Consider the following 16,497-nt stretch of genomic DNA (forward strand, 5'->3'; position numbering starts at 1 on the left):
CACTGCCCACAGGTTGACATTGCAGGTCAATGTTTAGGCCTTCTGTGATGACTTGTCTCGCCCACAGGAAAACAAAATAAGTTATGAAATGGTGCAGTAAATTTAACATTTTTACTGTTCTTTTTCAAAATGTTCTTGAAACAAAAATGTAATTTTGAAAAAATAGTTGTTCTCAATTCTAGTCCCAGTGTCACATGTCTGTGTTCTGATGAGTGCGAAAAGTTAATGAACAGCTGCTACTCAACTTTGGCACAAAGCAGTGAAGGTTATTGAATGAATCATTTTATTACTTTAACAAAATAACATTTTTCTCCATATGATGTTGATTTCATGAGATAATCCCTAATACAGTTTCAGTTTTACTTCAAAATCTCATGACATTTTATTGTGCAGTAAAAACATGTTTAAACCATCTTTGCTAATTAAAACCAAACAATTGATACAATTTAATTCAATATACAACAATCTTCCATCCTAAAAATTACTTGAATTTTTATATTAAGAAACAAATCTAGATTCCTAGCCCTACTATCAATACATAATTTAATTGCTAAGCTTCAGTCAAATGCAGCCCATTAGAACTATTTATTTTTTGAAAGATAAAGACGATCTCATTTATTGGCCCATTCATCCTGGTCTTAAGTTTAATACGATAGGTTATTTTAATAACAGAACTTGCTTTTAGTCTGCAGAAGAACACAAGACTGCCACTTTATCTTTTTTTTCAAAGTTTCTGTTCCAACCTAGATGTGAGAGAGAATTTTATAGAGATTTTCATATGGTTCACCTTTAATTTTCATTTTTTTTAATTAAACTAAAGCCCCACAATAAGCTAGATTTATTTTCCATGTCTATTTTAACTTGGGAGGCTCAGAAACATCTTTCTATCATTGGAACCCTTTGACAGTCAGTGCACACAAATAAAGGATAAAGCAATATCAAGTAAATACTTTGTATCAGCTTTCTCAGCACCAGGATATAAATTAACCCACCCATTAACATCAAATATGAAGTACTGGAATGCATATGTAGGCTACTATTGTTCAATTATATCAAGTTAGATGTAACATTAGGCTAAAAAGATTTTTTTTTAAAAAGCCAATTTATTAGACTTTCTAAAGCATAAGAAAAAAAAGTTCACTTACTTAAACCTAACTACAAAAAACTGAAATTCATTGTCATTTTTTATCTACTGGTACTACATCAATGAATCCAGGATTTTCTTAAAGGGAAAAATCATAATCATATATGGTTCAAGTTTAACACCTAATCAGATATCCTGTAGTTTTTGGAAAAAAAGGATCATGTTTTCCCCATCCAACATCGTTATATGCATCCCCATCACTTGTGGTAGCTCTGCTTAAATAGGTGAAAAATCAAGATCAATCAAAACAACTAAAGATACAGAAAATGAGTTTTAATAAATCCTGAGCATGTTTTAATAGCTTTAATATAGTGCAACTTTCAAGCTTATAGCATTGTCAGAGCGCTTAAGTCCAATCTTATTTGTGGACAGTGGGGGAGAAAGTATCTGGGAGATAGGTAGCCAAGTCAAGCTAATGCGTACTTATCCTTTCTGCCACACAACCCACAATCAGAAAAATGGCAATTATTGAGAACATAAAAAAATGAAAAAAAAACAACAACATATATTCTTGGTGGCAAATGTGAACTTTATTATAAATGAAAAGTGTTCATGGAATCTTCTCTGTAGATGAAGAAAACAATCAACAAGACATTTGTGTATCACAAAAAAAAAAGTCTTAAAAAAGTACACACTTCAAATGCTCTTTAACCTATTTAGGAATCTTCAACAGCAAAGTATAGACTAGAACAAAACCATCAGAAAAAAAAGCCCCGTAAGATTTATCACTAATAAAAAGAAAACAGCAGAGGCACTACAAATCGGTCAAAATAATTCTTATAACACTAAACCTTAACATATACAACCAAAATCATCTTATAAAATATTGAAAATCCAATATCAACAAAGAGGTAGTTAAAAAAAAAAATCCATTCACACAGCTTAAAATATGGAATGTCTTCAACTACTAATTTGAAAGGTATTTTGATAAACAAAAAATTAAATTACAGGACGGAAAACACTAAATTTGCCTAAAAAACAAAAAAAAACATTATTTCCAAGTAGCTTGTCCCCCTTTACGAGCGTCTCTCTTGCCAGGAAAGTTTAAAGAAGATGCTTTGACTTTCATTTCTTGATTACTTTGTTCATTATTTGCAAGCTCTTCATCATATCTACATTTTGGGAAGAAAACAAAATTTCAATGTTACTTACAATAATAAAAGAAAAACAAAATGTTTCAATTTTACTTACAATAGTGAAAGAAAACAAAATGTTTCAATGTTACTTACAATAGTAAAAGAAAACAAAATGTTTCAATGTTACTTACAATAGTAAAAGAAAACAAAATGTTTCAATGTTACTTACAATAGTAAAAGAAAGAAAAAGAAATCAATAATGGATGAAATAAAACAGTCAGATGGAAAAATATTCATCAATTCTAAAAAAATATTCAAAATGTTAATACTCAATGGTTTAACAGTACTTTCTTATATCTTATCTTATATAATACAGACGTTACTTCAAAAAAGAAGATGATTACTAAATGTACTAACTCTATGATTCTAACTGTAACAACTCCATGATTCAAACTACACTAACTCAAGATCTAATTGTATGGCTGCCTGGTCGTGCGGTTTGCACGCTGGACTGTCGTTCGGACTTATCGATGGTCCCGGGCTCAAACCCTGCCCGCTCCCATCCCCCGCCGTCCTGCGGGGAGGTTTGGACTAGGAAGTAATTATCTTCAACTCTGAAGGAACATCCGAAATAAGTAAAACAAAACATTTTACAAACATTGTTTTTATCTGATTCAATTGTATTCATTGAAATGATACCAAAACAGTATAGTCTACTTACAATAATTCAAAATGGCCGTAGTTTTCTTTGTCTGGTATTTTGGTCCACCTGACACTGAAACAAATTAGAACTGATCTAGTAAGATTGTTGCACATAAAGGAAAAAATACATCAGACAAAATCGACCCATTAAAATACAGTTTGGGATCGTAGAAGACAAATCAATTTAAAAAAAAATAGGATTACATTATTTTTACCTATCATAGCTCTTTCCAATGACTAACAATCTAGCCTTGGAGATAGATACAGTCTCATGAAACATTATGTGAAGAAACTTATAATCATTTTTTTTTTGTAATGCTGTTTAATAATGTTTATTAATCTTGCACAACTTATAGAGCATATTGAAATTTAGAAATGTATAAATGTTTTAACTCTTTCTCTCCTAACTGACGATACCAGCGTTGATAACACCAGAATGTGGTAAATAATAATGGGGAGAAAGAGTTAAATCTATTACTACCTATAAATGTTTTAAATCTATTATAATCTATAATCAACACTAACCCTTAAAGTGCTGAGCTGTTTTACACGAGTGCATACAAAATGGAATTACAACTTTGATGTTTAGAGGCTAGAATACCACATGCGTTTTAAGGGTTAAATTACACATTATAAAGTCTGAAATGTTTTATTCATTTGTTGTGTGGTTTGCGCTCTTGACTGTGGTTCGATGGTCCCAAGTTCGAAACTTGCCTGCTCCCATCCCTGCCATCCAGTAGGATGGTTTGAGCTAGGTTGCAATTATCTTCAAATCTGAAGAAACATTTAAAACATGTAAAATAACTAATAACAATAATAATATCTGTATACAATCAAATAAGCTTTCCTGTATATTTGGGTTAGAAATTTTCTAGTTTAGATTTACATTCTATATCTTTACAGTATTCAAGATAGTTCTTTTTGTCAACATGACCTTCCACATTTTTATGAGTTGGGTTGGGACTGGTATTCCTTTTAAAGCTATATCAATTCTCGATGATACTGAAGTACAGAAACCCACACACAACATCTTTCAATTGAACTTCTGAGTTAACGTGCTTCTAGAAGCTAAGCATTTTCACAATAAATGTCGCAAGGATTGTTTTTTTTTTTGTGGCTGGAGACGAAGTCATCTCTTTGCTCTTTACTTTTTTTTTTTCACAAAAGAATGTTAAGCTAAGACTGTTAGTTTTCTCTCTTTCAAATTAAGTTTGTCAAAATAAAGTACGTCCCTTGCTTTCTGCACAAAATGTTCCTTTACTTGCTAAATCCCCCCTTCCCCCCTTTTTTTTTTTAACCCATTTCCTCCAGTAGTGATTGTGCTTGTATGTAGTATTGTGGATGGCACTTGTTAGAATCTTGGGTGTAAGAGTTAACGATTTCTAGGTTTGTTTGTTTGTTGTTTATTCTTTGGACCATTGGTTGGGGTAGAGTGACGTTCCTTGAGAGATGGTTATTGTTATCAGAGGCCTGAGTTTTGAGACTAATAGTAGAAGTACAGTATAAGGCAGTTTTCCTAGTCTGTTGTATATTTAATAGTTCAACATTTGATGGCATTTTTCACAGTTACAGTATATTCTGATTACTTATATTAGCCCGATATCGTGCAATGTTTCAAATTTGCTACAAAGCCCAAAAAGTCAAATTATTTATTTAATTTGTAATGAAATTTTTTTATTTCTGATACTTTAAAGCAAATTGAGTTTGTAGACACTTCCTTTTCTCTCTTGATTTTAGTATAACAGAATGTATTTTGCGATTAAAGTGTGCTCGAGTTAGTTTTTTTGAACCATAAGATTCTTTTCATTCTCATTTAATACTAAGATGAAAAATCATTGTGAAAAAAATATTTCTATAATGTAATGATGTTATTTTAGCTAAAAATTAGCATTGTTTATATCAACATAATGATTTTGTAAGAATTTAAGAAAGTGTTGTAAATTTGCTACATGGCCCACAAAGTCATATTTTTCAATATATTAAATTCAATAGTAGATAAAAGTAGATGTACGTTTTTCATTTAGAAACTTTGTTTTATTTTATTAGCTAGATTATTTGAGTACATTTAGCTTTAAAATGTATTTAAAAAATGGTCTAAGTCTGAGACTAGGATCATTTCCCTGCACATTGTAGATCTAGATCTATAATAGTTCTATAAGTATAAGATACGTATAAGATCTAGAATCTAGATCTTTTTTTCTATTTAGAGAATCTATAATGATATTAATGATAATCTAGACATAAATAGTAAATTTAATGATTTCCAAATATAGGCCTTATAAATCTAATCAAAATTTTACATTTTGAATTTTCAGATCTAAAGATTATCAATAGGTTCTCTGAATCCTAGTAAAGTAGTAAAGCTTCTATAGAGGAATTCCAAGATGACAGCGAGCTCTCAAGTTGCGTCGAAGATGCAGACATTAAAAATAACGAAGACCACTCAGGTAAAAATAAAGTATTGAGTAAAGAATCTAGATGTATATACAACATATTTCAACATTTATGAATATTTAATAATTAACTAAAGGAACCATCATTGACATTAATTTTTTTGTATTTCATATTTTTATTTTAGGTAACTTCAAATGAATCTTTTGCTGATGTAGATGAGCCATCAGCCCCTACCTATGGCTATATATTCTGTTCTTAATATATCACTGGAGTTTCTTTGAATAGTTGAAATACATACATTAAGAGTCTATGTCAAAGCCAAGCCAGAAGTTCACAATACCCTATTTCCTAAAAAAAAAACTTACTCTGGAAGTTCTCCAGGTGGAATGACAATGTTAATAACATCTGATATCAGTCTGTATTTCATGATGCGATCACTTGAGGTAGTAGCAGACAGGGATGGTGATGCATTGACCTGGAAAAACAAATAACTTTAGTAGCTACATATTATGACAGTAACAGTGATGTTATGTAAAAGATTAGTATTCTAAGTAGAAAAACTAAGTTTTAAACAAGTGCCTGTGCATACCCAGCAAGTGTAAATTACATCATGTAAGAACTAGAAACAAAAAAAAAGATAATGGGATTCAATTAGATCAAGAGCTTCTATTAAAATTATTAAATCTGTGTTTTTTCTTTACTAAGTCTAGCACAAGATTATCATTAGAATTATTTCCAGTGAAAGATCATACATGAAGGCTTGGATCCAGCATTTACATTTATTGTGGGAAAAAAAATGTTTTGAGCTTTCTTAAGCAATTTCCTTGATGAGAATGAATTAATTTTTTAGCAAGTAATTATAGTCAAAGTGAAGTTGAGTGCTCAAAAGTTGTTTTTTTTTTTACAAAAATTTTTTTATATATATATACTTGAGCACATTTTAGTTTAGCATTGACCTTGAATAATTAAAGCAAGTCAATTTCTTTCTACCATCTCTATTGCTAGAAGTTAAAAACTAGTAAGCAATGGCATTTCTTCTATCAATCAATATGTCATCATCACTTCAACATGTGTGTATAATGCCATTAGATGTATCTGTGTTGCACAAATTTTCTTTTCTTCACAAAAGAAAGACAACTGACAATAAGATTTTTGCTGTCTCAGATAGTGTGAAGCAGGGCTGTGTGAGGCACCAGCACAGTACAGCAGAATGTTCACTGCCATGATGAAGAAAGATGAGTTACTATAAGCTATCCTGACAAGACCAACGTCTAATCTTTCGACTCAGGACCGGACACAACAGAATGGGACAACACATGTACCGGAAGCTCAAAATTGGAACCAGTGAAATCTGCCCATGTGGAGTATCACCAGAGAATGCCGATGATGTCCTCCAAAACTGCTCTCTTTACCAAGAGGCCCGTATAAGACGCTGGCCCCAAAACACCCCAAAAGAAAGAAAACTATATGGAGAGCTCCCTGATTTGGAAACCACTACGCAGTTCATCTCATTTATTGGTCTAGTCACCTGAACACTCCAACATAACAATGAGAACGAAGAAGAAGAACTGCCATGATGAAATTTGCCTCTCACGAGAAAGTGTTTGAGAAGATGCAAGTCTATTCAACACTCTGAGACTTAAGACCAAGGCCAAAGTTAAATATGACTGCATCAGAGATCTGCACCCTAAATGCCTCAAATGAAGCAGATCATCCAAAGTGCTTGTCCCATTTCAGCAAGGCTTTCAAAAGTTTGGCCTAAAGTTCTGCACCAATTTTTTCCAAATAAAATAATCATGGAATCAGATATTCTCATAGACAGCCAGAAACTAGCAAATATAAAAAAAAGTTTTGTCTATTTGCTAAGTACAATTTCAGTGAATGCCAACCTAGGTGTTGCACATGCATGCTCTAGTGAGGCCTTTGACAGACTTCAAGAACAAGACTGGTCATGGAGAGGACTCAGCACCTCTACAAAACTAAACCTTTACAATGCTGCAGTACTTCCCTCACTTTTGTAGGCATTTAGAGTCCTTGACCTTATATCCCACCACATCAAAAAAGCTGAACTCCTTCCATCTCAACCATCTAATAAAAAGAGATATGAGGCAAGGATACCAGCCACCAGCAAAGAAGGCAGATAAAAAAAAATCTGTATATCAAAGCAGGCAACTCTGCAACAGACACAATCTTCCCATGCCTTGTGTGCAGCTGGCTTTTCAAAGCGAGGATAAGGCTCCATAGCCATCTTTAAGTTCACAGGAAATAAGATTGTGCTCATCTTGAACCACAAAGGAGGCGCTATAGTAAAAAACGAGGAGGAGCTAAAGCAAAAAACAAGGAGGAGGAGTTATTGTTAAAACTAAGAAGGAGACGCTATAGTAAAAAACAAGAAGGAGGAGCTAAAGCAAAAAACGAGGAGGAGTTATTGTTAAAACTAAGAAGGAGGAGCTATAGTAAAAAAACAAGAAGGAGGAGCTAAAGCAAAAAACAAGGAGGAGGAGTTATAGTTAAAACTAAGAAGGAGGCGCTATAGTAAAAAACAAGAAGGAGGAGCTAAAGCAAAAAACAAGGAGGAGGAGTTATTGTTAAAATGAAGGAGGAGCTATAGAAAAATAAACATAAGATTTTATAACTGTTGTTCAATTTAGAGGGTTTTTTTTTGTTTAAGGTTTAACAAGTTTAATGTCAAATATGTAGAAGGAGAGTGGGGCACAGAAATGAAGTCATTTGAAATTATTCCTGCAAAGATTGAAAGAAGTCCTCCTCTCTCACTCATGCTTGCTAGAAATGTGTCTGAAGAAAGAAAATGGCTGACTTATTCCATTAACAAACTTTTTAATTACCTCAATCAGCCATGGCTTCAGATTATCATCAATGATAATGTCATATCTACAAAAAAAAACAAAGAAGAAAAGTTATAAGAAAATAAGAAAACAAAATGAACATTGTTTTAGTCTGAAACAAATTAAGGCATGCAATATAAATAGAATGGAACATAATATACTTGGGGGAGCTACCACCTTCTACCAAGCGCGTCCCCAGGTGGCGGATAGGGGAAAGACCCTTAGATATAAGGGTTAGCTGTGAATAGCAAATAAACAGCCGCGGACCAACTGGTTTGCAGTCATGGAGGATGAGGTGAAGTATTCCAGTGGTAAGAATATTTACTAAAAACATCTCAGAAATCCAGGGAAATGATTGCAAAAAGCGAGTATAGGGCGCTCTAACTCTAAACCCGGGTAGATGAAACCCGTTAGCTAGGGATAGCAGTTCATCTAGGAGAGAAAACTAGCAAATCATTCAAGTTCCCCTCACAGTCAGATTGTCTTTCTAACAGACGCAAAAACAACCCTCCAAAGCCTGCAAAACTCTGATTCCCCTTATATTAAAAACCTCAGAACAGCACTCACAAAGCTCAACCACAACAGCAAAAAAACTGTTATTCAATGGATACCAGCTCACATACAACTAGCAGGAAATGAGAAGGCTGACACACTCGCCAAGAGTGGGAGAACAAACTCACAAGTAAACTCTGCACTCTATCCAGAAGAAATGAAGAAATTAATTGTAGATAAAATAAATGAGAAATGGACGAGCTCCCATCCAAATCACAAGAAAGATGATGCTTACTATAAGCTATCCCGACAAGACCAACGTCTAATCTTTCGACTCAGGACCGGACACAACAGAATGCGACAACACATGTTCCGGAAGCTCAAAATTGGAACCAGTGAAATCTGCCCATGTGGAGTATCACCAGAAAATGCCGACCACGTCCTCCAAAACTGCTCTCTCTACCAAGAGGCCCGTATAAGACATTGGCCCCAAATCACCCCAATAGAAAGAAAACTATATGGAGAGCTCCCTGATTTGGAAACCACTGCGCAGTTCATCTCATGTATTGGTCTAGTCATATGAACACTCCAACATAACAATGAGAACGATGAAGAAGAAAAAAAAGAAGAACATAATATAGTGTTATGGCTCTAGCAAAGTAACTACTCCAAAGATGGCTTTGTTTCATTATTTTTTTTACTAATGTAGATCAAAATAAAAGTCTTTTTAAAATGTGGAAAATTAATAATAGTTAAAATATTGAATCTTCAATGTAGAACTTCACTATCTGATATGATTTCAAAACATAGAATAATATGAAAACAACACTTGACCAGCTTACCCATAGCATTCAAAACAATGTCTGTCATTGGAGATTACACTCTGCAAGAGAAAACAAAACTTGCTCACAGTTCAATAATTAAACTAAGATTCCAGTGACACAATTGACAAATTGGAAAGTTTTGATCAAAGAATGTCAACAATATAATACAACACACATTTAATTTACACACAAATATAATACATACACATATATATTGCTAGAAAAAGTAAACTAGTTTTATGAACCAGTCTTCTGATGAATACAAACTTAAAGTAAGAATATGTTATTAATATTGAAGGAATCTTTTACAACTTTTCAAAATAAAAAAAAAATTATATTATTTAATTAACTGACATTAACCCTTAAAACATGTGTAGTAGTTTAGCCAATAAACATCAGAATTGTAATCTTATCTTATTTTATATAATACAGACATTACTTCAAAAAAGAAAATGATTACGTCCTACGCGTCATGCAATCAGTCATGCATATTAACCAATGATTTAAATTCTGCCAAGTCACTGGTTTTCCTGGCTAGCTGAGGTAACCCATTCCTTGCTCTAGTAGCACAAGGGCAGAAGAAGCATATAGGACGAGGAATGTGCCTTTATCTTTGTGTCTTTCTGAGTATTTTATTAATATATGAGAAAAGAGTCCTTGTAATCACAACAAATTTCCGTAAGAATCAATAAAGCAGTCTTAGTCTTAGTCTTAAATTTTGTTTTTGTATTTGAAGATTTATGGTAATTCCATTATATATGCACTCATTGTAAAACAGCACAGCACTTTAAGGGTTAAACAAACTAAGATGCTAATTTAGAAATGTAGGTAATCAACAACAGATATATGCCATTGGATACATGATTAAATGCATATGAATTTTAAAGCTATTACAATTAATATTGCTGGATTGAAAATTAATTTAAACAAAATTTTTTACATGTTTTACACCCTTCACTGGTCACTGTCACGTATTACTTAGTCTGTTAAACTGTTGGGTCACCACACATGACTTTTTCCATCTTAAGGATCTTTCTGTAGCATCTCCATTCAATTGCTAAGACCTTCTTCTCTAGTTATGCAGTTAGCATCCAAGATTCACAAACAAGCAAGAAAGTGGCCAGGAGCACATCAGTCTGGTTTTAGTGTCAAGAGCTATGACTTTATCTTTCCAGATTGTTTTGAACTTTACAGGTGCTGCTTTGGACTGTGCTATTCTGGCCAGTAGATCAGGTTTGGTTACTGAAATGATAGCTCCGAGGTATTTAAAACTACAGACACTTGTCAGCTTTTTTTGCCTCCTATACTGATGTCCTTTTTTCGGCATTGATTTGCATACCAGATGCTGTGAAAACTTGTATCAATGAGCATCACCTAGTCAGCTAGCTGTTCTTCTGTCCCTGCTAGACCATCAATGCCATTGGCAAAGCGCTAATTAGTAAATGAATGAACATTAGGTAAGACCTCTACCTCATATCATCTCATAGGAGGAATGTAAAGGCAATCATTTTTCATGCACATTAAGGAGGGCAACATAATAGAAGTGCCCATAGAAGGGATTTAAAGACTAACTTAGAAGTCCTAATGCCCTCCTTGACACAGAGAACAGCTGGCAGGAAAGGTTGTGGGATCTACATTAGAGACCCCAAAAAGATTCTCAACTGTCCTATGACTTTTGTTGTACATGTTCTGTGACAGTTTTCCACTATCCAGCCAGCTTTTCGTTGGACAACCCTTTCTACGTGCTTCCTCCACTGTACCTTGAAGGATGATTTTTGACTGTGAGTCCTGTCTTAGAATATGATCAAAACAGCTCAGCTTTCATTTCATCACAGTATTGAGGAGTTCCTCCTGTTTGCCAGCCAGAGTGTTGACTTGCTAATGTACAAACTCGTTTGTCTTTTTTTTCCTCATATCTGATACCCAGTAATTTTCTGTAGCATTTACTCTCATAGGCTTGAATTCTTCTTAAAGCCTCAGCATTCAGTGTCCAACTTTCACAACCATATATAAGCACAGAGATTACTAGTGAAGAATACAGTTTTAATTTTACTTAATTTTAATTTTTCCACAGTTTACTGATGGCAGCGGTTGCCAAGCTTAACTGTTTCTCTCAGTAATTATTTTCCACGTTCCTATGGAATTATTCATTTTGCTCATTTGCTCTACCTTGTTATGATTAAGCTTTAATAACTTTTTTGTATGTAATCAGGAAATGTATTTATTAGGTATATAATTATAGAAAAATGAATGCTATGCTTATATAACACAAATTAAAGTTTATAAAACCAAAATCAAATTTTTTTATTTAATGAGGTCAAATCAACATTGGTATCGTCAGCTAGGAGAGAAAGATTTATTTTTGTTTATTTATTTATTTTTATTGATCCTCTATCTTGTTATGTTTGTCCCTAAGTTTTTAATTGAGTCAACTTCTTCTAATGTTCGGCCATTCAACTGTATGCAACATCTTGTAGTATCTCCACCACAAACTAGCGTTTTGCTTTTTTCAGCACTGATTTTCATGGGAACTGCTCTCGCTGCAGCACCCAGTTTTGAAGTAAGAAATTTTACCTGGTCTGCAGATGGTGAAAATAAAACTTAACCTTTCCAGAGCGTCAATAGTCACATGAAATTCTGCATTCTTCGGTTTCATCTTTGAACTTCAGATATATTGTTATGACATGATTAGGAATTAGTTATTTGTTTCGGGACTAGGGTAAAGTTTTACTTAGCGACGATGACGTAAAGTGGGTTAAAAAACAAGAACGATCTAAGTGATGCTAAAAGGAAGACGCTTCTTGTAGAGCAGTAGAATAGATACGGATTTACGGACATAGCTGACATCGGATGACTCCCTTCTTGATTATTAAATATATTTGTAGAACAACATCAGCGTCGACTACATATTTGATTGTTTCGGCCTTTTGCCGGTGTTACTGAAGTAGTTTAAGTTACGCATTACTTCCAGTCAGACGTAGATCTACACTAGATATATTTCCAAGAATCAACACCGTGCGGAAGCCTTAACAATATACAAAATAATCATTTTGTTTACATCTGGATCTAGAAAACAGCTCGGCTAACTTTCACAGCAATCCATGAATCATGATGACTTATGTAAAGACATGTCAAAACTTTTGTTGCTAATTTATGATAAAGTGATGACTTACAGCTACAGCTTTGAGTGAATGAACAATCAGCCAGTTGATTTCATCAAAAAGTTTGTCAGAGACTTCCTTACTTCTGGTGCTCTCCAGAAACAATCTTAAGTTTTGTGTTGTCCACTTCCCACCATGGATTGCATTGTAGTCTTCCTAAACAAATAGAAGGAAATAAAGATTCACTTTTAAGACCCTTGCATGTTTTATTGGTATTGATTTCATAAAAACTGAAAATGGTTTAATAGAATGAATTAAAGATTTGTTCTCATATGTTCCTACGCAAGGATAAATGTCTCTTTTCTTTTTTTTGAGTATTCTTTGAGTTTTTCTAGTCTGCATTTTGTTTTTCGAATGTAAGCTAATACATCTATATATTTATTTTATTTTTCTCATACATCAGACTTCTGAAGAAGAAGATAATGAAGTCCTCAGTTCCTCTTTTAGACCTTGCAATCTATGGGGTAGATGATGTAAAGGTCATCTGTTTCTGTGGCCCATGGTTAACAAGGGTGTAAAATGGCCAGCACAACCACCAACCCCCTTTACTTTTCCCCAACTAATGTTAAGTACACATTAGAGCTGGGTGGACTCGGAGGTGCCCTGAAGATCCCAAAAGTAAAAATCCAAGTCTTCATCAAGATTCAAACACAGGATCCCCTGGTTCAGAAACCAAGCATTTTACTACTCAGCCACTGTGCATCTCTATATGGAAAACATTCATGTTAATCAGAGATTTAAACTCACTTAAGAAAAAAGATCTATGTATTAAATATTTCTTTTTTTTTTTTGCAATAATTTTTTTTTCATTTGTAGCTGAACTCACAAAGACATTTTAAAATGTTCTCATGTACTTCAACATTATTATTTGTTGTGTAATTTTGCCAGTGAGCACAGGCATCTTCTGTAGCATTGTTCTAGTAACATTAGATGCTCTTTATTTAACATCCAGACATACATAAAGCTTATCTGAACTTCTCTCTGGTAGATATGGATATTTGTTGGTAGAAAGAGAAAAGAAAAAAGTCATTGAAGATATTTATATCTGCTGTCCAGATATGTCAAGCTGTAATTCATTGTGGAATTTCTTGTCCAGAAGATGTAGATGTATGGACAGATTTCCTAATCAGATTTGAAGTTTGTGAAGGAGCCCAATAGAGAGAGCACTTGTCAACATTTGTGAATGGGTCCAGTAGAGAGCACTTGTCAACATTTGTGAATGGGTCCAGTAGAGAGCACTTGTCAACATTTGTGAATGGGTCCAGTAGAGAGCACTTGTCAACATTTGTGAATGGGTCCAGTAGAGAGCACTTGTCAACATTTGTGAAGGAGCCCAATAGAGAGAGCACTTGTCAACATTTGTGAATGGGTCCAGTAGAGAGCACTTGTCAACATTTGTGAATGGGTCCAGTAGAGAGCACTTGTCAACATTTGTGAATGGGTCCAGTAGAGAGCATTTGTCAACATTTGTGAATGGGTCCAGTAGAGATCACTTGTCAACATTAAAAAAAAAAGGTTTTACATCTTCTAGTTTTAGAATAAGCCTAGAAGTTGTAAAACATTGAAAGAATAGAATAGGATTTAAATGCCTACATGCTAATGCTATTTCATCTGATCTATGCCAACAAACAAAATATTTATAGTTTGGGTCAAGAACGCACCCTTGCTTCTTCAAACTTCTCTGCAGAGTGTACTGCATTCTTCAGAAAGATCATCCTTTGTTTTAAGTTTAACCATATGCAGCTGTTTAATGAGAGTTTACATTATCCAAAATTTTAACCTTATTTTAACAAACAAGAAAGGGAAACTACTATCCACAATTTTGTAACCAAAAATATGCAAATGTTTAAACAAGCTTTATTTAAAATCAAAGTACAGTCCCTTGCATCACACTAAAGAAAAACGGTCAGTGTTTTGTGGCCTGCTCAGCAGCGTATGAGTTAAAACGGAATAAATTAAAAAGGAAAATTGTGTATCATTAGAAGAAACTCATTCTGCAAGTCAATCAAAAGAAAACCACCTACTCCTTGTTTTTGTATGGAGACATTGGTGAGATGAACAAACATGTTGTCCAGTTCGTTCAGGCTGGCATTGTACTTGACTGTACAGAAACGGCAGAAACCCAGATGATAGCTTTATAAATACAAGTTTACATAAGTTAAAAAAAAACAATGCCACTATATACAAACTATACTAAAAGTACTTTAAATACAAGTTTATAAGATAATGAAACACAACTAAATAAAATAAAGATATATGAAATTTCGTTTAGAAACTAAAATATAATATTAATTAGAGTACCAAGTGATGCTTATTATAAATACAGCTGATATTTATGTACCTATAATTTTAATTTAAGTGAACTTTATTTCAACTGCTTAAACTTTCAGCTCCCACCCCCCCCCTTACATTTCTGCTTGTGTGGTACATAATTTGTCCATGCCCTAGTCATAACTGGAAAGCTCATGCTAGAATGTAATAATTATAAAAAGAAAAAAAGAAAAGAAAAAGAAAATTAGTATTGTTACAGACACTTTTGCTGAACCATACTTACATGTAACATTTCAGTGGTCTGAAAGAAGTCACCAAAACATACAATCTTAGATCAAACTTTTTCCCTCCAATCAGAAGCGGATTGTCTATATATTTAGAAATGACGTAAGTCTCTTTAGCAGTTGGTGGACTAAATCTGGAAAAAAAAAATTTAAGACCAGAAATAAGATAAAAGATAAGATTATCAATCCTATTCTGATTGTCTTGAGCATTATTTTTTATTGTAAATAAACATTATTTATATTCTTATAATGAAGTGTGAAGGAGGACTATGTGTATAACACTCATGCACATCTGTAGTTCCAATTATTGCAGATCTCATTAGGTCCTTGGAAAACACACTACACACGAGTGAATCTGGCAAAATCTTCAAGTGTCAAGTATCATTATCTTCTATTTACAATGACATTTGAGAAAGTACATGTTTAAATCTTGTTGTTCCTCTTCAAGCCAGCTTTTTGATGCTGAGATGTGAGCTCTTTTGCAGACTGTGCCAAGGAAAAACAGTGCCCTGTTCTCTTCAGTTGTTCAGCATTGCCGTACAGAGTATTGATTATGTTGCGCTGTAATAGTAGTAGGGTCTGCCTAATGTGGATTAGAAAAGGGCATTCAAAGAGGATATGGTTTACAGTTTCATAAGGGTGGGTGTGCAGGATTTATTTTGTTAAGATGGTAATTTAAGAGAGATGTATGTTCTGTTCTTAGTTGAAAGATTGTAGATTGCTCTTTACAGGGGAGGAAGTTAATATTGTCCACTTTGTTTGGCATGGTCATTATTTGCACAGTTTAAATCTTGTCTGAATGAAGAGTCTTGAAATTTGGAATAACACAGATTATTATTATTATTATTGCTTTTATATAGCGCTACTTTCATGCTTATAGCATGCTCAGAGCGCTTTTGGTCCAATCTCATTTGTGGACCAGTGGGGGGGAGGGGGTATCTAGGAGTTGGTTTTCTGTGCTGCCTTTAGGCGCTCAGTAAACACAGCTCTGCCCGAGTCGGGTGTCAAACTTCAAGCCCCCTTCTAGGTAGCCAAGACAAGCCAAGTTCAAGCGCACTTAGCCTCTCGACCGCGCTTTCCAAGCTAAGCTGGTATGTAAATGTTAGAAAAAGTAGTTAACTTAATTGTATAGCTATATAGAATATTTAGTATCAAAACCAATACATACACACTGCCTTTGCCATCTCTGGACCACTTTTTCAACTGAGATAACTTGTTCACTAAGAATATTCCTATACCTCTTGCTGTTCATTCAAGGGAAAAATGAAAATGCAAGCTACCATTAATTGTATATAAATGTTTA

General features: G+C 33.8%; 1 protein-coding gene across 8 annotated transcripts in view; it reads right to left on the minus strand.

The window, feature by feature from the left end:
• Positions 1-1,652: 1,652 nt before the first annotated feature.
• LOC106054269 (polyglutamylase complex subunit TTLL1-like) overlaps positions 1,653-16,497 on the minus strand; it is a 24,333-nt gene continuing 9,488 nt past the window's right edge. For all 8 annotated transcript variants that reach the window (XM_056043561.1, XM_056043559.1, XM_013210062.2 and 5 more), the window contains 9 exons: positions 16,363-16,438; positions 15,194-15,328; positions 14,664-14,772; positions 12,652-12,795; positions 9,497-9,537; positions 8,163-8,208; positions 5,682-5,791; positions 2,942-2,995; positions 1,653-2,256 (listed from right to left, as the gene is read on the minus strand). In XM_056043561.1, coding sequence (XP_055899536.1) covers positions 2,136-2,256; positions 2,942-2,995; positions 5,682-5,791; positions 8,163-8,208; positions 9,497-9,537; positions 12,652-12,795; positions 14,664-14,772; positions 15,194-15,328; positions 16,363-16,438 — 836 coding nt within the window. In that variant the 3' untranslated portion in view covers positions 1,653-2,135. The remainder of the gene's footprint in view (positions 2,257-2,941; positions 2,996-5,681; positions 5,792-8,162; positions 8,209-9,496; positions 9,538-12,651; positions 12,796-14,663; positions 14,773-15,193; positions 15,329-16,362; positions 16,439-16,497) is intronic.

The sequence above is a fragment of the Biomphalaria glabrata genome, chromosome 10 (assembly GCF_947242115.1).
Source record: "Biomphalaria glabrata chromosome 10, xgBioGlab47.1, whole genome shotgun sequence".
Lineage (NCBI taxonomy): Eukaryota > Metazoa > Mollusca > Gastropoda > Planorbidae > Biomphalaria > Biomphalaria glabrata.